At 33.9% G+C, this 23,856-nt stretch overlaps 2 protein-coding genes and 2 long non-coding RNA genes across 7 annotated transcripts; 2 read left to right on the forward strand and 2 right to left on the reverse strand.

Annotated features, from left to right (window-relative positions):
* Positions 1-448: 448 nt before the first annotated feature.
* LOC123908725 lies at positions 449-2,618 on the reverse strand. Of its 4 annotated transcripts, XR_006809676.1 has the most exons (4): positions 2,540-2,618; positions 1,958-2,058; positions 1,020-1,761; positions 476-880 (listed from the first exon to the last, which is right to left on the reverse strand). It is a non-coding gene; the product is annotated as an uncharacterized LOC123908725 (long non-coding RNA). The 4 variants fall into 4 exon arrangements; XR_006809674.1 differs by adding an exon at positions 449-469 and having other exon boundaries at positions 768-880; positions 1,020-2,614; XR_006809675.1 differs by having other exon boundaries at positions 1,020-2,058.
* Positions 2,619-11,944: 9,326 nt separating this feature from the next.
* LOC123909560 lies at positions 11,945-12,975 on the reverse strand. The gene is made up of 2 exons (XR_006809958.1): positions 12,796-12,975; positions 11,945-12,685 (listed from the first exon to the last, which is right to left on the reverse strand). It is a non-coding gene; the product is annotated as an uncharacterized LOC123909560 (long non-coding RNA).
* Positions 12,976-14,592: 1,617 nt separating this feature from the next.
* On the forward strand, positions 14,593-15,459 carry LOC123904409. The gene is made up of 2 exons (XM_045954080.1): positions 14,593-14,785; positions 14,936-15,459. Exons 1-2 carry the CDS (start codon positions 14,593-14,595, stop codon positions 15,457-15,459), a joined length of 717 nt encoding a protein of 238 aa, XP_045810036.1.
* Positions 15,460-18,678: 3,219 nt separating this feature from the next.
* Positions 18,679-20,463, forward strand: LOC123904411. Its single transcript, XM_045954081.1, has 2 exons — positions 18,679-19,706; positions 20,304-20,463. The coding sequence occupies exons 1-2, from the start codon at positions 19,345-19,347 to the stop codon at positions 20,461-20,463; spliced, it is 522 nt and encodes a 173-aa protein (XP_045810037.1). The 5' UTR covers positions 18,679-19,344.
* Positions 20,464-23,856: the final 3,393 nt, after the last annotated feature.

Raw genomic sequence — 23,856 nt, forward strand, 5'->3', positions numbered from 1 at the left:
GCTATTATAATTCTTTCTCTGGACCAACTTTTAATAGCGCCTGTGTAAAAAACGCTATTGTATGTCCTGTCCTTTTTTTTTTTTTTTACTAATCCTGTCCTTTTTTAAAAATTGCTGTTTTTTACAATAAATTGCATTTTTTGTTTGACAACTTGCTCTTGAACTTTTAAAATAGTATCAATATATATATATAGACTTTCGAAACAAAAACTCTTGTAATACATTCATTTCATAAACAAAATCAATCCGACTACAAGACAAATCCGAATTGAATAGTACAAACACAAAGACCACTACAAAAGAGATATGTCAAATTTTGGCCATACTTATGAGAAAAATCAATGAAATTTTAGTACAAAACAAAGACCACTACAAAAGAGATTGTCAAACTCTAGCCCTACTTTCTTCTGCGACCTGTCATTTGATGAGAACCACCTAGTTCATTTTGAAAAGAAAGGCCTTAAACTACCTGTATAATAAAACATAGTCATTATATATATAGATGTACAAAAAATCAAGTATATAGGCATTTGCTTGATAATACATCGTTTGGTGCATCAGCATGCTCATAATTCATTCTAGTGTTTCAATAGCCCATTTAAAAATAATCTTTTTAACAGGAAAAATAGTATGACCTTGGGGACATTATCATTATCCCCATTACTCTAAAATTTTAGTGTCACAATACCAAACTACATTTTCTACCAAGCACAACAGCCAGATCAGAATATATTTGGATTATAAAATATTTATAAGATACAACTTACCAATTAATGATCAACTATTATTTTTGCCGCCTTTTTGCATCATTAATTGATAACATCTTCAGCCATATAGGTAGTCGTACTCCTCCTTCACGTCATCTAGTGAAACACAAGCTCTGAAATAATATATTCATTTTATAAACAAACCGAACCGGGAACAAGACAAACCCAAATTGGACGGTACAAGAACAAACACCGCTATAAAGGAGAGGCTAGAGATACAACAAAAAAAACAACTAAGCTATGAATGACAACCTTTAAAGCAAATAATTTTACAACCCACTTATGGCGAACATGTTGCACTACATCACTGCTCCCTTTTCTGATTACTTTGATAGTCGAAAGATGGTCCAACGTGAAGTCATAGTCGAGATCCTTAGAATCTGAAGGCTGCTAGAGACCAAAAACAAAATAAACAAATCAAACACAATTGTAAATTCATGGTGATAAAGTAAAAAGTGTGTAATATTAAATAAAAAGCATGCTTGTACAAAAATAAATAAATAAAAAAGCATGTTAATCATAAATTTAGTAACAAATGGGCATAAGCAAGATGACCTGAGAATGAGAGCTACTCACTTGGTGAATGACCTGAGAAGGTGAGAGTATTCAAGGGAAAAAAGATTCTTACTATCTAGAAAATAGAAGTGGGTGAATGTACTCCCTTGATCATATTTTGTAAAGAAGTCTATATTTATAGATGACTGCATAAACACAAAAAATTAAACTTGGTGAAAAGATACCAAGCAAAGTCACATATGTGATTTAATGATCTGCAACACATGATATTGTAAAAGAAAGAAATAAACAACTCAAATATCTATGTCCATTAGACCATGAGTTATTATTGACAGCCACAAACTCCACCAAAACACCTGCTGAAATTACTGTCTAACACAGCAGAAAATCTGCCGCAGAGCAGAGAAAAAATAACAAACTCTGTTGCACCTGTGAGGTCCTAACTAGACCACCTATTATCTCTCCAAACTCTCCAAACCTGACACCAAAAGCCATCGAAGTCAAACAGAAGCTCAAAATCATTTGAAACAACCTATAGCATAATTGAAATTACTAGCTTGATTCAAGGAAACTATATTTTAAGCAAGGAACCATAAATATGAATAGAAACTATACCAAAATACTAACACAAACAAGCTCATAAAATCAAAATTCAGTTAGTGAGTGCAACTTACATCTTAGAGAAATCTGGTCCGAGATTATCCTTGAACACTTTCTAAAGTAAAAGTCACATGAGAAAGGAAAAGTCAGCCTCTTTTTGCCAATTTTGTTAACACTGTTACAACAACCGATATAATTACATTAAGATATGTCATGTTGGAGTTCACATCCATAGAACCTTGGCCTTAAGCTATAAGCATTATCCACAACTTGTAATTACTATAAGCATTTCTATATGTCTAAAAGAAACACACAAATTGTTGATTATAACTGCCTAACAATTCCAATAATCACCACAACTCGGCAAACAAACACAAGTTAAAATGAATAATCTATTATTTCTTCATTTGCTTTGAGGCTCGACTACAATTCATTTATTAACAAAATCAAGCACTCCATACAACTACAAAGTAAATCAAATTTCTCATTTGAACTTTGAAAATCAACAATCCTATGACTAATGTCAGGTGCCATAAAATAAGCTATATAATATTGCAAAACACATTGCTTGCACTCTATAACTAGCTTAAGTTATTAAAACAAAATTGAATGACCCAATAATCATCTCAAGATCCACATCAAATAAGTTGAATTACCTCACAAAACAGAGCATTAATTTGCTTCATGTCCTTGTCAGCCAAGTCTAAGAAGATAGGATAATCAAAAACTTAAAATTTACTGTAGATACATGGAACCATAAAAACAGGAGGGAAATAGAACTCAACACTAGAGTACAAATGTAAAGGATTGAATACCTGCCATCAGAATGGGTAGATAAGGTGACAAATGGCCTCTGATACAGTGATGCTATAGTTAGAAGTGAATATTGGCCAAAAGAAAATACAGACTAAACAATCATTTTACAATTGAGTTGAATATACAGTCTAAATGAAAAATTACCAAACAACTGAGATAAAATTGAGGGAGAATTATGATCAGTTGTAATATTTACTACATTTGGAAACTAGTCATCAACACTAATTCACCCCAAAAATAATCATGCAGGAAATATTGATAGAGTAAGTACTCCAAATCTCAGTGTATCAGACACTTTTATGTAAAGTAACTACCAAATAAGTGGTTAAATAACAAAAAGAAGTGAGTAGTGTATAATACAAAAGTGAAACTTATCATCAGTATGAATCATAGAGAAAATACAGGTGAAAGCATCCTTGTTCCCAAAAAAATAAAAAATAAAAAGAATTGAAAACTCACCTAGTGTTAACGAAGACAATGAATTGAGCTCTGGGTTCGATTGATTTCTAGGGTTTCAATTGATTTCTAGGGTTTCAATTAAATTTTAGGATTTCTGAGTTCTAGGTTCAATCAGTTTTCATTTTAGGGCTCAAAGAGGGGAACGATTGAGATAAGAAGGTTTTAAGGGTTCAAGCGACGATTTTGACGGAGAGAAAGAAGGTTTCTGAGTTCGATAGAGAAAAGGTGGTTGATGAGTTCGACGGAGAGAAAAATGGAGGGTGGTTTAGGTGAACACGTTTGGGGATCGAAGAAGGTAAAGAAGGAGATTGACGAAATAGTGAGTTCGATGAGGGAAAAGGTAAAGTTCGAAGAAGGTGAGATAGGCGAGATATTGAGTTGAGTTTGAAGAAGGTCTCTGAAGCCAAAACGCGAAATAAAATATTTTACGCAATTTTTAATTTAATTTGGTAGAAAGTCCTATAATAGCGTTTCTACAAAAAGAGCTATCAAAGAGGTACCCATATAATAGCGTTTATACAAAAAGCGCTATTAAACATGTCCGTTTATTTTCGTTAGCAACTTATAATAGCGCCCGACAAGTAAACCGCTATTATAAGTCTCAGTGTGACATTTTTAATAGCGTTTTGTTAAAAAGCGCTATTAAATTGGCGCTATTATATGTCAAAATTGTAGTAGTGTATGGAACTTCGATCTATGCCGGATTATGTATAGTTTCTAACTATATTCCCCTATGAAAATGTAACACTTAGTTATTGCATTCACATGTCACGTGTCATCTCGTTATGTATATCTTTGCGGGCTTCAAAATCGATTCTTTCCATCCAACATTAGCACGTCTTTTGTTGTTGATGTATATAAACTATGTTTGGGGTAAACGACAAAATAGACTATCAATGAATTGAAATCAAAATTATGCTGTTTTTTTAAAGCTGAAATAGCAAAGTTATTATTGTAAACTCACATACAAATGAAATGAGAGAATTTTAATCATGACATTGGACCTAATAATTTAGTTAATTGAGCTAGACTTGTAGACCAAAATTATGCTGTTCTATTCTAGCTAAGTAATTAGAATATATTATAATATAGATGGTGAAAATCCACCTAGGTATTTGCATAAAAAAAAAATCTCTTCAAGCTTAGGAATTGCTTCTAGATTAGCCCACACCATCCCATTTTATCACTTTAAAAGTCAATTTTGTAGTATTGAGTTAAACTCAATTTTTAATTTTAAGATGATATTAGAACATCCACCACGATTTATTGGATCGCCTACTATCAAATTTTTTATCGGACCATTCACAATTTATTTCCGCGTCCCAAGGCCAATAGTCTTGGGCATTAGATCGAGGTGTGTTAAGAAATCTCACATCAATTGCAAAATTTTCTGAATATAAAGTGGAGACAACCCTCTCCTTATAATTTGATTTTGTAGGATTGAATTAGAGCACTCAATTCTCAATTCTAAAAATCTAGACGTACACACTTTATTACAATAGACGTACACACTTTATTACAATAGACCTTACGAGACTCAACATCATCTCCCTACAAAAAACATTTAAAATGAGATTCAATAGGAGAAATGATACATTAGAAAAGCCTTGAAGAAACAAAATAAATCAATTGAGAAGGACATGGATAAGTCACGTCACTTCCTTCCAGACAGACGACATTTAATTTTACCAATAATCGGCCTCTAGAAAGTAATTTTACGAGGATTACCACCTATCGGAAGACTAAAACTTCACAATGGAGCACATTAGCACTTTTAACCAACACTTGCACATTTGTACTCAACAATAGATTTTAGGCCAAATGCATTCGACAGGTCCATTAAGCTTAGCATTTGTAACTAGACCCTTTAAATTTTTTAGATAACAGATAAGTCATTTAAATTTTTTAGGTAACAAATAGGTCATTTACGTTTCTATTTTATTGCATCGTTATCCCTTTAATCATCATTACCTGGTTGCATTGTGGTTGTTAATGTTGATATCCACCATGGTGGGTGTTTTGATGAAAAAATCACATATGTCGGAGGAGTTCCACATAAGAGTAACAGTGCAACACGTTTTTGTAACGACGGATAATTTGAAGTATAATGGTGCAACAAATTAAAAACTTAACATATTTATTCATTACCCAAAAAACGTAAAAGACTTAACTGTTACAAACTTAAAATTTAAAGGACTCTTTAATGCATTTCATCTAGGTTTTAGTAAAAATTAACTTTAAGATCCAACATCAAATTTGCTTTAATTAACTCTAATATTATCTCAACTTTTCTAAACAATGATTAAAGTATCATCAACAAATAGCAAAGTAAATCACCTTAAAAGCGAAAGTTCTCACCAATTTGAAGACTAGAAGAAAATCATGCATTCTATTATAAGCGAATCTTGCATGTTGTTTCACATTGTTTAACACACAGACAAAATCAACGATAAATAATTTCGAACATCACTTTTAAATTGATTGGTCAGAACTAACAACTGCATGACACAAGTACTGCGTCAAATCCAAATCTCACTAAGAGAGGCCCAACTCTTCTTTCGTATAGAAACAAGCGAATATATTAAATTGTGGACAAGTATTAATACATCTTTTAAATGGTTTTAATATTTATTTTGTGTGTAAGCGATGACCTAACATGAATCTCTTGAAACTGGTGAAGGACAAGTATCTGATTTTTTACACACCTTGCATTTTGATTTTTTGATATCGTGTTTCATGGAATACAGATTATATATATTAATATATACTATATGTATAAATGCCTACATTTTTAGCCATATGCATCTGTATCTTGGAATTAGAGTGCAAATCCAATTCTTCAGAGATATGTTATCCACTTCATTTTATTTTTATTTTGACAGGGTGTTTCCCTCTTAGAGAGGATACGGCTCTTATTTTAAAATGATTCAACAATTTTTCGTGATTAAGATATTTTTCTACATATATACTAAGAAAATCATTAGATTTTGTTGTTTTATTATCTATTTCTCTGATTCCAATAAATAGATAAGGTTATATATTGATAAAATAATAGTTAATTTACAAATAAGAGAGTTTATACACTAGTCATAATATAGATAAAACCACCTTTATTTCTGCTTTCATCTAAAATATTAGGTTTCAATTACATCAAATATATAGTTACACTATATTTGTAACCGATTTTTTATCTTCTACTATATCATTAAAGCACATATCAAACACACCCTTTATAATATATATATATATATATATATATATATATATATATATATATATATATATATATATATATATATATATATATATATATATATATATATATATATATATATATATATGTTACACCTCATAGTCATACATTTTAATCAGTGTGAACAGAGGATAAAAGTGTTGCATAGAAAACTATATCATTAGAGTTATTTTATATGAATGATCAAACAACAAAATTAAGAATAAAATAAAAAGTGAAAAGAAAGTACTAATGCTACAAAACTAAAGCTCTGGACTTGAGTCAGAAAACAAAAATCCATTATTAACCTAATATACACAAAGGTAGTGGCATCCACCGTGAAATAGCAACATCAACCTATCGCACCCCCATAGCTTCAAAAATGACGCCGAAGCAGATAGCCGCAATGCCAGCCAACATCAGGGCCACTCAAGATAACCCAACTAGAAGTTGCAGAACAGACTTGCCAATGCCAATTAAAAACGAACCAAAAGTATCGAAAACCACTAGCTCAGAGGCCACCGAAGTTTTAGAACAAAGGTGTGGTGCGGAGGGCCAATGCCACTCCTCGCATTACCAGAACAAAGCAAGGCTGTGGTTTGGACAAAAAGATACATAAGAGTTATTAAGACTCAAGTTTCATTTTCTGCAAGTCAATAATATATATAACCTTACGATCAAAAATGTTTTTACAAATTCTAAACTTTGATTAAAAAATATAATCTATATTAAAAAAATTAAACTGTATTCAATTTATGTTAAAAAAATTACATAACATTCTACAACTGTCCTCAACGCGGTTTCTTGTTTTAAAATATATAGTTGAATAATTAAATCATTATGAATGTTGTCGATAAGAACCACGAGACAACTAAATTTTTTGAAATGAAATTAATTCGGGCCTCTTTTTGATTTAGTGGTGTAGAAGGAAAAAAAGAGATTCAAAATATAAATTATATATATGTTCATGTTTTTTTTTATAAAAAAAATCAGTGGATTCAATTGAACCCCTTATATATATGAATACTTTTTTTTTTCCTGTCCAAAAATATTGCACATAATTTTAATTTGGTACTTACCAAAATCTCTTCAGTACTCCTCTTATAGTATACTAAATGAAACAAGTATGCATGAGAACATATAGTTAGGTTGCTCGACATCTCTTAATTGGCAGCATTCAATAATAAGAAGAATATTACAAAAATGACTCAATCGATATTAATTCTTTAAACATCTACAAGTACAATATGGTTGAGTCTATAATTACTAAACTTGGCTAGTACTATAGCTAGATGCATGCACTATAAAATTGTCATAAAATTAAAATCCACTCAATAGAGGAACTAATTTATTGTTTTTCAATTGGGGGGCTGCATGGAGTGTGATATCTCTATATACTATTCTTCACTTCAAATCGAACTCACTTCCATTAGGTTTGACCAAATCTAGATTATTAAATAAACAAACAACGAAAGATACCGAATTTTGCTCATGCTTCATCACATGCATGTCACATTGTCACAACTATTGTACACATTTATATTGAATACGCATGGGACCTAATAGAAGTTCAGTTTATAGACTGTTCAAAACAAAAGGGACAAAATCCCTTACTAGTATTATGGGAATTAAAATGATATTTAAGGATATAATATATAAAAAACACATTTTATGTAAATAAAGTATACACACTAAAAAATCTCAACAAAAAAAAATGTATACACACTAAAAAATATATGTACTCTAAAATCTTATTAGTTTTACTTTTTAGGTTTAATTAGTAAAATGGTCCCTTAAAGACATTTTTGGTTTCACATTGGTCCCTTAAAGAAAAAAGGACCAAATAGGTCCCTTAAAGAAAAAAAGGTCTGAATTGGTCCCTTAAATATATCTCTGTTAATCAGTTTGGTCCCTTAAAGACATCTCCGTTAATCAGTTTGGTCCTCAAAAAAATGAACGGAAAGGACCAAACTGATTAACGAAGATGTCTTTAAGGGACCTATTCGGACTTTTTTTCCTTTAAAGGACCTATTCGGACCTTTTTTTCTTTAAGGGACTTATGTGAAACCAAAAATGTCTTTAAGGGACTATTTTATTAATTAAGCCTACTTTTTAGGTTCATTGTAAAACTAATGTATCTAGACTATATGATATAGTCCAAATACATTAGTTTTACGATGAACATAAAGAGTAAAACTACTCTTATAATAAGGACTATTAATTCCATAAAACTATAAGATTACTCATATACTTTTATAACGATTCTTTGAGTTCCATAAAATCTCCACTGGATCTTAATTTTCTAGCATTAATTTTATCCTTGATTTTCTTTTTAAGTATGTTTAATAAAACTCTATTGGCATGTTTAACTCACCACTTCTAGTAGAAACAAAGAAACCCGTATAACGAAAAAAAATCATTTTTACGAGGAGAGTTTTATATTATCAACCTAACGCTCAACCGAAACGATCTTCTTAAGAAAAAACAGCATCATTCCATATAATATACAAATTAATTAAACTTTTTTTTGGTTACCATGATATTGGTACGAAATTTTCACTGTTGTTAGCGATAACTAATCTTCGTCGGGAAGCCTGTGGGGCACAAGGTGAGTTCTCCCCTCCCTACCAAATTTTCTCCATACGCATGAGCTAAGAATCGAGCCTATGACAACATGGGAACCAAAACTCTTACCACTTGAACCAATTCATTGTTGATTAATTAATTATTTAATAATTGATTGGTTAATTAATCATTAATAATTGATAGTATTTTTCATAAAGAAGATACTACTATTTATTCGATTGCACACATGGAATTTTTCTAAGTAAGCATCTAGTGGGTCATCATAATACCTAATAGTTAGGCCAATTTGCATATATAGAATTGCATCCTTTCAAAATTTTAATTTAGGCCATGCATTGATCTATATATACGAATGGTCGGAGAGTAGCTACTTGTAGTTTGCAAATTACAAGTATACTAACACCCACGTGATTCAATAAAATATTACCAAACAAAAAGGACACACTCTATAGCTATTTACTATTAAACTTGTAATATATTTATTATGAAATTAAGTAAGCTAAACTTTCAAGATCTTCTATACATAGTTTGCATGTGCTATTCAAAAAAAATAAAAATAAACCACACTGCTACATTATTATTAGTACTAGTGTATCAAATTTGTAAGAAATGTAATCAAATTGCTCAGGGAATCAGTGAATATTCTATTTGAAATTTCCTCTTAATTAAATCAGACATAGTTTTTCTTACTAAACTAGTAAGAGACCCGTGCGACGTTACGACGATATTTTCTTAAGTTAGAATTTATCTCGTATATGATAATTAATTTTAAATTTATATAAGTTAGAAATTATATATTCCGTATAAAGTAGTTTTTTTTTTAAAATTTTTTATAATTTATAACTCATCTCACGTTTAATAAATATTTCTCAATTTTTTCAATTAGAATTTATCTTGTATAGATAGATAATTTGGAATTTATATAAGTTAAAATTTATCCCGTATAAAATAAGTTTTTTGAAATTTTTATAATTTAGAACTTGTCTCACATATGATAATTATTTTGAAATCTTTATGAGTTAGAATTTGTCCAGTATATGATAATTAATTTGAAATTTATATAAGTTAGAACTTATCCCGTATAAAAGTTTTTTTTTTTTTTGAAATTTTTATAATTTAGAAGTTGTCTCACATTTTTTACAATTTTATAATTTTTATATTAGAAAGAAGAGAGAAGTGAATGATATGAAAATGAGTGAAAATATATAGAATTTTGAATAAGTGATGAGGGGGAAAATTTTTAATTTGAAATTTGGTGAGACATTGGGAGAAGCAAAAAGATGTCACACGTGTTTGTGGCTTAGATGACTTAGTTTCATTCAATGTAAAATTTTGTTTGATAAAACATTTTTCCACTCACAAATACCCCAAATGGCTCATATGACTTGGTTTCATTTGAAAATGAGTGTACTTTTAGTTCAATCATCAAATTTTTGGACATCAATTATCCTCATTTGGGACACATGACAACACTTTAAGGGTAGTTTAGACTTATCCAGAACAATTAACTTTCTTATATAGATTAGATAATAGATATTTATTCATTCATTCATTCAAATTAATAGAGTATATCGATATAATACAATTTAAAATTGCTAAAAACTAAATGCATGGAACTGCAAACAAACTCATATCACCCGTCATTTTTTTTTTGCAACAGTCATATCATCCGTCTTAATAGCATAAAACGGAAAATTGTTTAAGTGTACACATTTGACTATATTGAAGTGGCCGAAATATCAATGCCTCGGAATTTTTAGTATTGAATGCATTAAAGTCAGTGATTAAATCAGCACTAGATCAAACATAGTTCTTCAATAGAAACAAATGAACAGTGCATCAAGACAGAACAACACTATACATAGTTTTTTTTAACGGGAAACAATAAACATAATTGAGATGTAGATAAACATCATTCAAAGCTAAATTGTGAGGTGACACTCTGGTATCTATCTTATATTATTAAATTTTTGTATCTTTAAAATAAAATGCAATATTATATTTTTATATTAATTTATAGTTAAAAAATTATATTTTAAATAAAGACTGATATGTATCCAACGTTTTTTTTTAAGATATATATGTATGTTGAATATCTAAAAATTTACTAAGATTTAATGATACTTGATTTCCCTTTCAGTGCACGGAATTTACTAAGAAAGCAAGGTGACCACCCTCCGTAACATTATATAAGTAAAAATCATCTATTCATTGTATAATTAATGTATTTCATCTATATATTATAGATCAAGTCTATTAATTATGCAATGAATCTAGAAAATTGATTTTTGCTTATATGGTGTTACGGAGGGAGTACTTATCCAAAGATAACGGAGTAGTAAAAGTTAACAGATCTACGACCGAGATACTACTCCAAATGAAAACAAAGCTATATATATACAATGAAGTGATTAATTAATGATGATCAGTGTAACCACTGAAATCATTGTCTTGGGTCTTAATGGGTCACGAGAATTGAAGGTTTGTTGCTTTGTTTTACTTGTGGTTGATCCTTATTAATTTGGGGGATTTTTTTCTATTTGTGAGGGTGACTTTGAACGGTTCTAGTTTGTTGGTGGTGTGTCTTCTTATCTTCCTTGCAAATTTATTTGTTTGTTTATTTTCTTGTTTTACTTTAGAGATTGTTAGGTTTTATAGTAGAATGTACTTCTGATACCTTTTTATTTTTCTGAACTTTCTCTTGTACTATTTTTGTTTTTTATATTCATATAATTAATATAATATATTTGTCATTGAAAAAAAAACTCAATTGTTCACCATATTTCAGAATTAAATATTTGCATGTTCATAATATATGACACCATTGGAAATTGGATTCCCAAAGTTATGGGAAATCCGCATTCACGGGCGCCTTCAAGATTTTAGTAACTGGAACTTCCGATTTTAATCAAATAATCACCCATGTTTTAAGAATATGTGAATGCATGAAATCTAACTACAGAACTAATAGGATCAAAAACCTTATTTTACTTATGGATCCATGAATTAAGTATTCACCACAATCTACAAATTATGAGGATGATACATTGCAAATTGATAAAAACATTTCTATCTTATAAATGTTAAAATAGGGTTAGGTGGTTGCTTCTTGATGAAAGTCTTACGCAAATCTTCCTACATGATTGCATATGTTATGATCTATAGAGGGAAAATCACTGAAATTATTACTTGCCCAAGTCTATATATTGTGACAATGTCTATGCCACATAGCAATGTATACCTTTACAAAGAACAGTCCGCAACTCCTTTTTAAGAGAGGGAGCATATGAGTGATTCTATATGCTTAATATTATACAGTATATATTGCACATGTCAGAGCAACAGAGTAGTAATTTTTTTATTAAAAAACAACAATTATTTATGAAAAAGTTATATATTTAATATAAAATTCATTATAAATTTCAATACAAAATTACTATTTTAAACTTAGTTATTGAATGCGAACACAATATTTAAATGACATAATGTAGAATATGCTATCATAAACAATATTTCTTAGATCTTTTTCTTCAACAAGAAGTCATTCTTGTCTGCAACCACTTTGGTCTTGTTCACCCACCAACTTTCGAAAGAAAGCCGCGACCAGAAGGAAACTTACACTTACATATCTCAAACTTACACACAGGAACCCGACGAAGCGTGCAAACTATTTTTGTTTTACAATCAGAGTCATTTTCACATAGAAGATCTATAATGGAAAAATAGAAGATAAGAATGTTACTAATTAAAAGAGGTATCAAATTATGTAAAAAGTAAAGAAGAAATTAAATTTAAAAAAGAAAAAGAAAAATTGCTTACCACCGTTTATTGCAACCAGAAATAGGAAAACAAAGTAGAACATTACATAAAAAAGCTTCGTAAGTTTAGCCATATATTACCGTCCTCTTCTTGTAACAAATATTGAAAAGGAATTGATCACTGAAATTGTATATCACACTTAAGTTTTCTTTACATAGATTAAATAGTTTTTAGCACACTTCTTAACTACATTGTAAGGTTGTTTTTCTCCCTTTAACACATGTAGGAGATAAAAAAATTCAGTTATAAGAAATAATTTATATTTTTAACCTTTTGTTATGGGTAAGATTTTAAAAATAAAATAAAATTATTACTCGTGTATTGGTAATGGGCTTGATGCTTGAAGCTTTGGAAGTGAAATTTTTTAATATTCCTTAGCTTTTGAATTAAGGTTGAATTTATCTCCTTTTATTTATTTATTAATTTAAATAAGGGGATAATTACTACTAAGTGTACATTGTGATAATTATCCATTAAGCCTAAATTGTGGTCTTTATTCTTTCCCTCAAATATAGTAACCGCCCGTAAAGATAGTGTGACAGTTATGATTGCACCTAAAATATTTTTTGTGATGGACAAAAATTATAAATAGAGTGCAACTCTTGTTTTGGCTTATTAAGCCTAACAATCTCCTTCAGAAACTTACACCATCAAAGTGAGACTGTGGAGGGTTAAGAAGAGCCTCAACATCCCCAAAAGGAGCAATTTTTAAGCAATAACAACTTTGAAGCAAAAGCAATGACTGAAAGTATTTCGGCTATTAAATTCAATTTTGTTTCCGCTGTTTTAAGATAGAATTTTGTTTATGAAATTATAGAAATTCTATCATTGAACAATCGGGAAACGTTTTCTATTTGTATTTTAAATATAAAAAAAAAACTAGTGCCAAAATCTTTTGACAAAAATACTTCAATTTTTTTTGGTAAAACATCATAAACACAAAGGAGGTTATGACAAATGTTTCATAGAAAGACTTAAAAAATAGTTTTCGTTTTGAGAAATTTTACAAAGAGTATTATAAGTATATCTCACAAAAGAAATTTTTTTGACTAAATCTCACAAAAGAAATTGTTAAGTTAAAGAATTGCAAATTGCGAAGAAAAAAAATACAGCACAAAATCACTCTACTCAAATACTAAAAATTCATTATGTGCAAAAAGCCAAGATTCAAGATGAATACTAAAAAGAATGGAAAATGAAATTTTAATTTGGTCATTTGATCTTTCTTATTGAAAATTGTTTTCCACTACAACATAAATACTTTGTAGCTTCCTACAAATTAGCGTCAGCCACGACACGGACGCTACTAGCGTCTCTTTTGAATCCACTTGATGGACTCTAATATTTTTCGTGGTAAATCTTTATTTTAATTCGATTATTAAATATAGCGGCCTTCCAAATCCCTTGGGCGTGCGAGCTTGACTTTGTCTGGGAAAGAAGGAAATGCAGTATCTTCCTCCAGCAACAACAAAATGATGCAGCAGTCAGATGCAATCGAAACTTGCGTTCGCAATCCAGTGGGTCGCTTCAGACGTTCAAAGCAAATAGAAAATTCAATTTCATCAGCTGGTTTTATTTTGTGTTGTAGTTCTCTCAAATAAGCCGAAATTCGAAATTGTAATCGGAGAATTCGGGGTGAACACGACAAGGAGGTTGCATCAAAAGTGTGGAAAGGGGTGACCGAATAAGAGTGGAAGGAGTTGAGGATGAGGAGAGATATGTAGAGAGGATATTAATCAATGAAAAAAGTGAAGAAGATGCCAGGAGGTTGAGGGAGCAACAAAAACAAGTTAATCCATGAAGATTTTATCTCTTAATATGAGCGGGTGGGGGAACACAGCAAAACGTAGGAGATTGAGTTCTCTTATTCAATCAGGTGTGTTTGAAATGTGTTTATTGCAAGAAACGAAAAGAAGTGATTTTGATGATTTTATGATTCAAAACCTTTGGGGTAATTATAATGTTGACTGGTTAACTAAAGAATCTACAGGTTTGTCGGGAGGTTTATTCTCTATTTGGCAGCGGAATGTATTTAAATTTCGTTATAGCTTCACAGGAACATGGTTTTTAGGAGTTTAAGTGGAATGGAAGGAAATCCTGCTGTATATAGTTAATATTTATTCCCCATGTAGTATGTCAGGCAAAAGAAATCTTTGGAGTGAGTTGTTAGATTTTAAACTGAACAATGAGAAAGGTGAATGGGTGTTAGGAGGCGATTTCAACGCAATTTTGAAAGTGGATGAAAGAAAAGGATGTAACGGAGGAGGTTTACGGAATGAGAGGGAAGAGTTTGGTTTATTTGTTGATCTTGTGGAACTGTCTGATATCCCAGTTGTAGGAAAGAATTTCTCTTGGTTTAGTGCAGATAGCAAGTCAATGAGTCGAATTGATCATTTCTTATTATCAGAAGGCTTCATTGATAAAGGTGGTATATCTGGACAATGGATTGGAAATCACGACATATCTGATCATTGCCCAATTTGGCTTCTTTGTTCTAATCTTGATTGGGGACCGAAACCTTTCAAATTCAACAATTGTTGGACTAGACACCTGGAATTCAATTCTTTCGTGACAAATTTGTGGCGCAACTTGAACATCAATGGTAAAAAAGCTTTTGTCATCAAAGAGAAGTTGAAATTATTGAAAGAGGGTTTGAAAGTGTAGAATAGGAAGGTTTTTGGTTTACTAGATTTAAACATTGAGAAAACATTGAAGGAATTGAATGATATGGAAGGAATGCTTGCTAGTGGGGGGCTGGATCCAAATTCAATTAGTACTAAGTTGATCAATCAAAAGTTTTGGGATCAGCTCAATTACAAGGAAAGTTTGATTAAACAAAAATCAAGGGTGAAGTGGATTCAAGAAGGAGATTCAAATTCTCGGTTTTTTCATGCTAGCATCAAAGGTAGAAGGAGAAGAAATCGGTTAGCAGTTCTGAAAAAGGGAGACGATTGGTTACAAGGGGTGGATGAGATCAAATCAGCAGTGAAGGATCATTTCTCAACTTTTTTCTCAGAGGAATGGAGTAATAGGCATTTCCTAAATGGTCTTAATTTCAACTCTTTATGTGAAGCAGACAATGTTTCTTTGTTGGAACCTTTCTCGGAAGAAGAATTTAAGGATATCATTTGGAGTTGGGATGGGAATAAAAGTCCGGGACCCGATGGTTTCAATTTTAATTTTTTAAAGTCGTGCTGGTCAACGGTGAAATCAGATATTATGAAATTTTTGGGAGAATTCTATGTCAATGCTACTTTGCCAAAAGCAATAACATCATCCTTTCTAACTCTTATCCCAAAGAGTGGCCATCCCCAATCTTTATCTGAGTATAGACCTATATGCCTTATGGGCTGCCTCTACAAAATTCTGTCAAAGTTGATGGCATCAAGATTGAAAAGGGTGTTGGGAAAATTAATTTCCCCTTGTCGGTCAGCCTTTTTACTCGGTAGATAGATTTTAGATGGTGTTGTTGTGCTAAATGAGATTATTGATTTATCTAAGCGTAGAAAGGACAGTTGCATGTTTTTCAAGGTAGATTTCGAAAAGGCATATGACATTATTAATTGGTCTTTTTTGGAGTGTATGATGATCAAAATGGGGTTCGCAGAAGGGAGGATGAAGTGGATTCGGGCATGCATTTTCAATAGTTCGATGTTGGTTTTAGTTAATGGTAGCCCGACCGAAGATTTCAAAGTATGCAAAGGCTTACGCCAAGGTGATCCATTATCTCCTTTCTTGTTTCTTATTGTCGCTGAAGGTTTAACAGACATGGTTAAAAGAGCGGTAGAAATTGGTAAATTTCAAGTTTGCAAAGTAAGTGATTCGATTCAATTCCAGATACTTCAATTCGCGGATGACACGATCTTGGTGGGGGGAGGCTCTTGGAACAATTTATGGACTATTAAATCTGTTTTGAGAGGTTTTGAAATGGTGTCAGTTTTGAAGATCAATTTCGTTAAGAGTAAGTTATACGGTATAAACGTCGATGATCGGTTTCTATCGGCTGGTTCCTCTTTCTTATCTTGCAGCTCAAAAAGTATTCCTTTCAAATTCCTGGGCATCCCAGTGGGCGCTAATCCTCGGCGTAGAGAGACTTAGAGACCGGTGGTGGATGCTATGTCGAAAAGATTAAGTAGTTGGAGTGGTCGACAAATATCATATGGTGGTAGAATTACGTTAATTAATTCGGTGTTGGCAAGTATACCATTGTATTTTCTCTTTTTTCAAAGCTCCAAAATGTGTCCTCCAACAATTGGTGCGGATTCAAAGGAATTTTTATGGGGTGGCGGACTAGAAGATAAAAAGCTTTGTTGGGTAAAATGGGAGCAAGTATATCGCGCTAAAGATCATGGTGGATTAGGGGTAAAAAATTTGGAACTTTTCAATATAGCGCTCCTTAGTAAGTGGAAATTGAGGGGTATCAACGAAAAAGAGGCAATTTGTCTGCTTTGCTACATCACCGTTACGGTTCTTTGTCTTATGTTTTGTTGAGTAGAGTACCAATTTCTAATGGTTCAAAGGACTCGTTATGGTGGAGGGATGTGATAAGTGTGGGAGAGTCAATCATGCCCGGTTGTTTTCGCTCAAATACTAGCTGTGTGGTGGGTAATGGCACTGAGATCAGTTTCTGGAATGCAAAGTGGTGCGGTAATACTTCGTTTGGAGACTTATTTTATAATCTTTTTGTAAAAGAATTGAGGCAGTATGCTATGGTTGTAGACAGATTGTTAAGTGGCAGGGAGGGAATGATATGGCAATGGGAATTTCGTGATGCTTTAACGCAATCAGAAGAACATGATCTGGTTATGCTGAAGGAGCTACTTATGGATGTTAATCTGAATCAAATTTGTGCTGACATATGGCGGTAGATTGTTGGACCTGAAGGTATGTTTTCAGTCAATTCTTGTTATAATTTACTCACACAAATTGGTACGGCTGAAACAACTAATCCATGGTTGTTGGAGGCCATTCAAAAGATGTGGAAAATTGCTGTGCCCTCGAAAGTGGGTGTATTCGGGTGGAGATTATTATTGGAGAAATTACCAACACGGGATGTTTTAGCATCTAAAGGTATTATTACAAACCCTCATGAATTTACATGTGTGTTCTGTTTTCAATATATAGAGACTTGTTCTCGTCTTTTCTATAGATGTGAATTCACTCAAATGGTGTGGAATGCAATTTTCAAATAGATGGGTTGTGGTTTTCCTTTTGGTGAGGAAGGGTTGAACCATCTTCTTAAGTGTGGTGATCTTGTCAAGTCAAAAAAAGGTGGGCGAATTAGATATTTGATTTGGTGACCACTAATTGGTGCATATGGAAATTGCGAAACAATATTATATTTTGAGGGGAGGTGGCGATTGTTCCTACGTTGGTTGATAATATTACGGCGATTTCATGGATATGGTTTAACGGAAGAGCAGGACGCAAGTCTATCTATTCTTTTTCGGATTGGTGTTCTAATCCTATTGCATATTTACAAAGTATATAATTGTTTCGTACTGAATTATAAGGGTTTGAGTATCCCTTGTACTCCTTTATAATTCAAAATTGCTTATAAAAGAAAATATAGCGGCCATTTTTAGGGACAATTTGAGATGCTATAAAAAATAAAGAAACTCTGTTTTACTAGACTCAAATATTTTATATTTGTTAAGAATTTATTAGAGTTTTCTAGGGGGAGCTTATGGATCAATAAATTAAATAAAAAAAAAAACAATTATTAAGCGCTAAATATTTTTCCCAAATTTTTGATTTACCACTTCTTTTTTTCATTCCCACTCACAACATTATAACCTTTATGCAGGGGAGTGAGCAGGTGGTTGTGGATGACGTTAAAGAGGTAGGGGAGCCCATAGGAGTGCAACTCAAAAGTGATGCTGAGAACATGTTTAGTGTGTTCGCTCGAAAGGGAAAAATAAAGAAGACGGCGTCGGGGCAGACGCAGGGAGTGAGATGTGCTCGATGAAGATTGTTTCTTGGAATAATCGGGGTTTGGGGGGTCTAGCTAAGAGACAGGAGGTTCATAAGTTGGTGGGGCATCAGCAACCCTTTTTATTGTGTCTTCAAGAAACTAAGCTGCAATCTTGTGACGATTTTATTTGTTCGGCTTTATGGGGTAATTCTCCTCACGAGTTTTCCTATCGTCCCTCGGTGGGCGCGTCGGGGGGTCTGTTAACTTTGTGAGATTCCGCTGAGGTGGAGGTGTGGTCGTCAGGGAGTTTTGAGTACGTTTTGTGGTGCTATGGTCGGTTCGTTAGGTCCGGGGAGGAGTTTTATGTGGCAAATGTTTATGCACCGTGCGATTCACGGGCCAAGCAGGCCTTGTGGGACTCGCTTTCTTTGAAAATTCAAGCCTTGGGGAGATCAAGGGTGTGTGTTTGTGGGGATTTTAATGTTGTCAGGAGTGTTGATGTACGTCGTTCGGTCAGAGGCGGGTATAGTTCTTTGGACCATGTTCCTTTCAACCGCTTTATTGATGATAATACTTTGATTGATTTACCACTGTGTGGTCGTAAGTTCACTTGGTTTAAAGGGGGTGGGCGGTCTATGAGTCGTTTGGATAGATTCTTACTTTCTGGGGATTGGTGTTTGACTTGGCCTAACTGTACACAAGCAGCTCGGATGAGAGGACTATCTGATCATTGTCCCTTGGTTTTGGCAGCGGATGAGGAGGAATGGGGTCCCCGTCCCTCGAGGATGTTGAAGTGTTGGAGAGATGTCCCTGGATATAAACTGTTTGTGCGCGAAAAGTGGAATTCCTTTCAGTTTGATGGTTGGGGAGGTTATGTTCTTAAAGAAAAACTTAAAGGGATTAAGACAGTCTTGAAAGAGTGGCATACGGCTCACACCCAAAATCTGCCTAGTAGGATTGCGGCTCTTAAGGACCAACTTGCAGCGCTTGATGAGAAGTATGCATGGCAATAAAACCCATACCCGCGGGTACCCACCCAAACCATACCCGCTTTGACGGGGAAAACCCGAGTTGACTGGGTTTTGGTTCTGGTTTGGGTTTTCCCCGATTTCAAAAGATGGATTTGGGGCGGGTAATGGGTACATTGATACCCACCCCGAACCCGTCCCCGAACTCGCCCCGCATATACTAAAAATTAGATTTCACCTCTTTTAAATTAGAAACGCTTAAACAATCTCTTAAATTACGTTCATATATTTATTTTTTATTTTAATTTGAGTATTAAACAAACCATTTTCTCTATTTTTTTTTCTTTATTTAAAAAATATTGTTGGGAGAAAATAATTTTGAACATTTAACTTTTTTTTTAATAAAAAAATACTAAAATATAATTTAAATTCATGTGGAAAGAGACGTAATGGGGATACCCGAAACCCGGTGGGGATACCCGATCCCCGTTGGGTATGGGTTTGGGGTTATCATTTTTATCCCCGCTCGAATTTGGGATGGGTTTGGGGAAACCCGAACTTTATGGGTTTGGGTTTGGGGAGGGCAAAACCCGTCCCCGCCCCGCCCCATTGCCATGCCTTGAGAAGGGAGGGGAAGTGGTCTTATCTGAATCTGAGTTAGCGGAGTTTCATGGTGTGACATCGGATATTCATTCGCTTTCCCGGTTGAATGCTAGTATATGTTGGCAGCAGTCTCGCTCACGGTGGCTTAAGGAAGGGGATGCTAACTGTAACACCCGAGTCTGACGAGGGCGTAGGGAGTGGTCTCCAGTGCATGAGGCATGACAATGTGCGGCTCCTGGCAGCTTCTAGGAAAGAACCGAATTCACATCGGAATGAGAGGGATCCTAAGGTTGTGTGGGTTTGAGACTGCATGGTGGAAGGAAGGCTTATAAGGATTGATGGGTACTACCTATACCAACAAGATGCATCTTCTTTTCGGTAGCTCATTCGATAAGAACTCCACAGTTAAGCGTGCTTGACTTGGAGTAGTCTTTGGATGGGTGACCTTCTGGGAAGTTTTCCCGGAAAGCATGCGAGTGAGAACAAAGCACGCTAAAAAGACTTGTGTTGGTTTGTGGGGTTAGTCGGTCATCCTGAAAGCAGTTTGGGATGTTACACTAACTCAAAGTATTTTCACTCAATTCTAGCGAGTAGACGGAGGGGTAATGCTATTTCGTCACTGCGGGTGGATAGTACTGTTGTAGAGGGTGTGGTCCCTATTAGGCACGCGGTCGTGTCTCACTTTGCGGCTCATTCAAGGCTGTTAATGTGGAACGACCTGGGGTAGAAAATCTTATTTTTAAACGGCTGCAGGTGGCGGAGGTGCGCAATTTGACCAAGCCCTTCTCTTTGGAAGAGGTAAAGGATGCGGTGTGGGACTGTGACAGTTACAAAAGTCCGGGCCCTGATAGGATTAATTTTGGCTTTATAAAGGACTTTTGGGCTGAGATGCAAGGGGACGTTATGCGATTTATCTCGGAGTTTCATCGTCATGGTAGATTGACTAAGGGTTTAAATGCCTCTTTTATTGCGTTGATACCTAAAGTTGATAGTCCCCAAAGTTTGAATGACTTTCGGCCTATATCGCTTGTGGGCAGGCTTTATAAGATTTTGGCAAAGGTGTTAGCGAATCGATTGCGTCTTGTGATGGGGAGTGTGATTTCTGCATCCCAGACAGCTTTTGTGCAGGGTCGACAGATCCTTGACGGCATTCTTGTTGCGAACGAGGTGGTGGATGAGGCCCGTAAGTCTAAGAAGGAGTTATTTCTGTTGGAACAAAATTGATTTAAAAATGTTTGCCCCTAAATCTATAAAGGTTTTGATGATAACAAAGTATTAATTAACAAATTGGAAGGACTAAAAATTTATTTTAAGTGCGCAGATATAAGCACCATTTAAGTCCTGAGTGGAGTTCAGAGGATGTGAATTCAGAAGTTCACAAGTGCTCAGAAGATGTTGGACTTCAGAAGTTACAACCTTCAGAGGATGAAGACTTCAGAACTTCATGTCTGTCTACAAGCTTCATCAAACTCTGAAGATCTCGTTGATAGCTGTGAAGATTCCCTTTTCTAGTCAACTCTTCTACCAATGAAGAAAAGGACCTTTCAAGTCTGATCAGTTCAGCTACCTCTGTTTTGTCTGTCCTAACTTGAGAACGTGGGTCTTCAGTTTTGTTAGCTGAATAAGGAAAGTCCACTCTGCAGTAGTCAAAGTAACTGAAACTCTTTCTCAGTTTTGGATACAACCAACTGCATCAAGACAGACTGCTTGAAGACAAAAGGTTATCAACTCCAACGGTTCCTTTTGCAACGACTCTTTTCTAGTGGTATATATACTAGAAGATTCAGCTAACAACATATAATTACAAAGAATTGAACGTGCGCTGAACAAACTCTGAACTCTGTGATATACAAGCTCTGAACCTCTATCTAGTGTTTTTGCACTTTAGCCAAATACTCTGTACTATTTGTATTTGCTCATTTTAGGTTCATCTAAGAGCACTTGTATATTTTTATATACTTTATTCTTAAGTGTGAGACTTAAGCTTGTGTGCTTAAGTGTGAGACTTAAGCTTGTGTGCTTAAGTGTGAAGTCTTAAGCTTGTGTGCTTGAGCATTGTTTGAGAAGTCTCTTGCTTGTGTGCTTGAGCAGGTGTAATCTTGTGTGATTATAGTGAACTCCCTTGGAAGTGCAAGGGGACTGGACTACTCTCGTTTTGTGAGAGGAACCAGTATAAATTGCTTGTGTGATCTCTCTCTCTCTCTCTTTAACTTGTTATTTATTGTGTTACTTTTCCGCTGCTAACGTAGTTGAGTTAAGAACTTGAAAAAGTTTTAACTTAGCTAAAACACAATTCAACCCCCCCCCTTCTTGTGTTTTCACACCTTCAATTGGCATCAGAGCACCTGGTCTGTTACTTTCACTTAACAGTGAGACAGTAAAGATCTTGTGAGAACACTATGTCTGGAGGAGACGATAGTAGCACTAGAACTGGTGAGGCCAGTGGTGCTGGTGGTGGTCCCAGAAATGCTTTTGGTTATGACTACTTAAGTAATGAATCACATGAACATAGTGGCAACAGAAAAGCCCCTATATTCAATGGTGATGCTTCATTATTTGAGTGGTGGAAAGAGAGACTGTATAGCAATATTACTGCTATTGATCATGAGTTGTGGGATTTGGTTGAGTTGGGAGTAACTTTTGAAAACTTGAATGAACATGGTAGGTTGTCCATGGAGAATAGAAAGTTACTCACACCAGCTAACCTAAAAATCTACACAAAACATCATAGAGTAAAGGACATTGTTGTTGGTGCTATTAGACATGAGGATTATGTCAGAATAGAGAACAAGTCTACTGCTAAATCTATCTTTGATTCTATGTGTGCTACCTATGATGGTAATGAAAAGGTTCAAGAGGCTAAAGCTAGTCTTTTGATAAGGCAATATGAACTTTTCACTATGCAACAAGATGAAAACATTGAGACTATGTTTACAAGGTTTCAAATCCTTGTATCTGGGCTTAAAGCTCTTAAGAGAAGTTATTCTACCTATGACCATGTTCAGAAGATTCTGAGAAGTCTTCCTATTGCTTGGAGACCTAAGGTCACTGCAATAGAGGAAGCTCAAAATCTCAAGACTCTGAGTCTTGAAGCTCTGATAAGCAATCTCAGAAGCCATGAGATGGTTCTAGATGCTGACTCAGAAACTAAGAAGAAGTCTAAGTCAGTGGCTTTACAGTCAACTAAGACTACTTCTAAGGCTCTTAAGACTCAGCTTCTTGATATTGAAGAAGAATCTTCTGCTGATGGTCAAGAGGATGAGATGAATGAGGATGAGTTTGCTTTATTCACCAAGTTTCAGCAATGGAACAGATTTAACAAAAGAAATTTCAGAGGAGGTAATAGCTCCAGAAATTTTGTCAGCAAAAAGGATGATCAGAAGAACTGCTTCAACTGTAAGAAGCCAGGACACTTTATTGCTGATTGTCCAGAAATGTCTGCTAAAGACAAAAGCAAAAGATACAGCTCAAAGAAGCAACAATTCAAGAGCAGATTGAAAAAGAGTCTGATGGCTACTTTTGAAGAGCTATCATCTGAGGAAGAAGTTGAGGAAGAAGAAGAGGCAAATCTAGCCC

Source organism: Trifolium pratense, linkage group LG2, assembly GCF_020283565.1.
Source record: "Trifolium pratense cultivar HEN17-A07 linkage group LG2, ARS_RC_1.1, whole genome shotgun sequence".
NCBI classification, from domain to species: domain Eukaryota; kingdom Viridiplantae; phylum Streptophyta; class Magnoliopsida; order Fabales; family Fabaceae; genus Trifolium; species Trifolium pratense.

What these genes read in the sequence shown, in the direction of transcription:
- LOC123904409 (XM_045954080.1), top strand. Translation starts at nt 14,593, where the DNA reads ATGAAGATTTTATCTCTTAATATGAGCGGGTGGGGGAACACAGCAAAA. An exon ending in GTTAACTAAAGAATCTACAG is followed by an intron (nt 14,786 to 14,935) that starts GTTTGTCGGGAG and finishes GTAGTATGTCAG; the next exon opens with GCAAAAGAAATCTTTGGAGT.
- LOC123904411 (XM_045954081.1), top strand. Translation starts at nt 19,345, where the DNA reads ATGAGTCGTTTGGATAGATTCTTACTTTCTGGGGATTGGTGTTTGACT. An exon ending in CTTGCAGCGCTTGATGAGAA is followed by an intron (nt 19,707 to 20,303) that starts GTATGCATGGCA and finishes ATGCCTTGAGAA; the next exon opens with GGGAGGGGAAGTGGTCTTAT.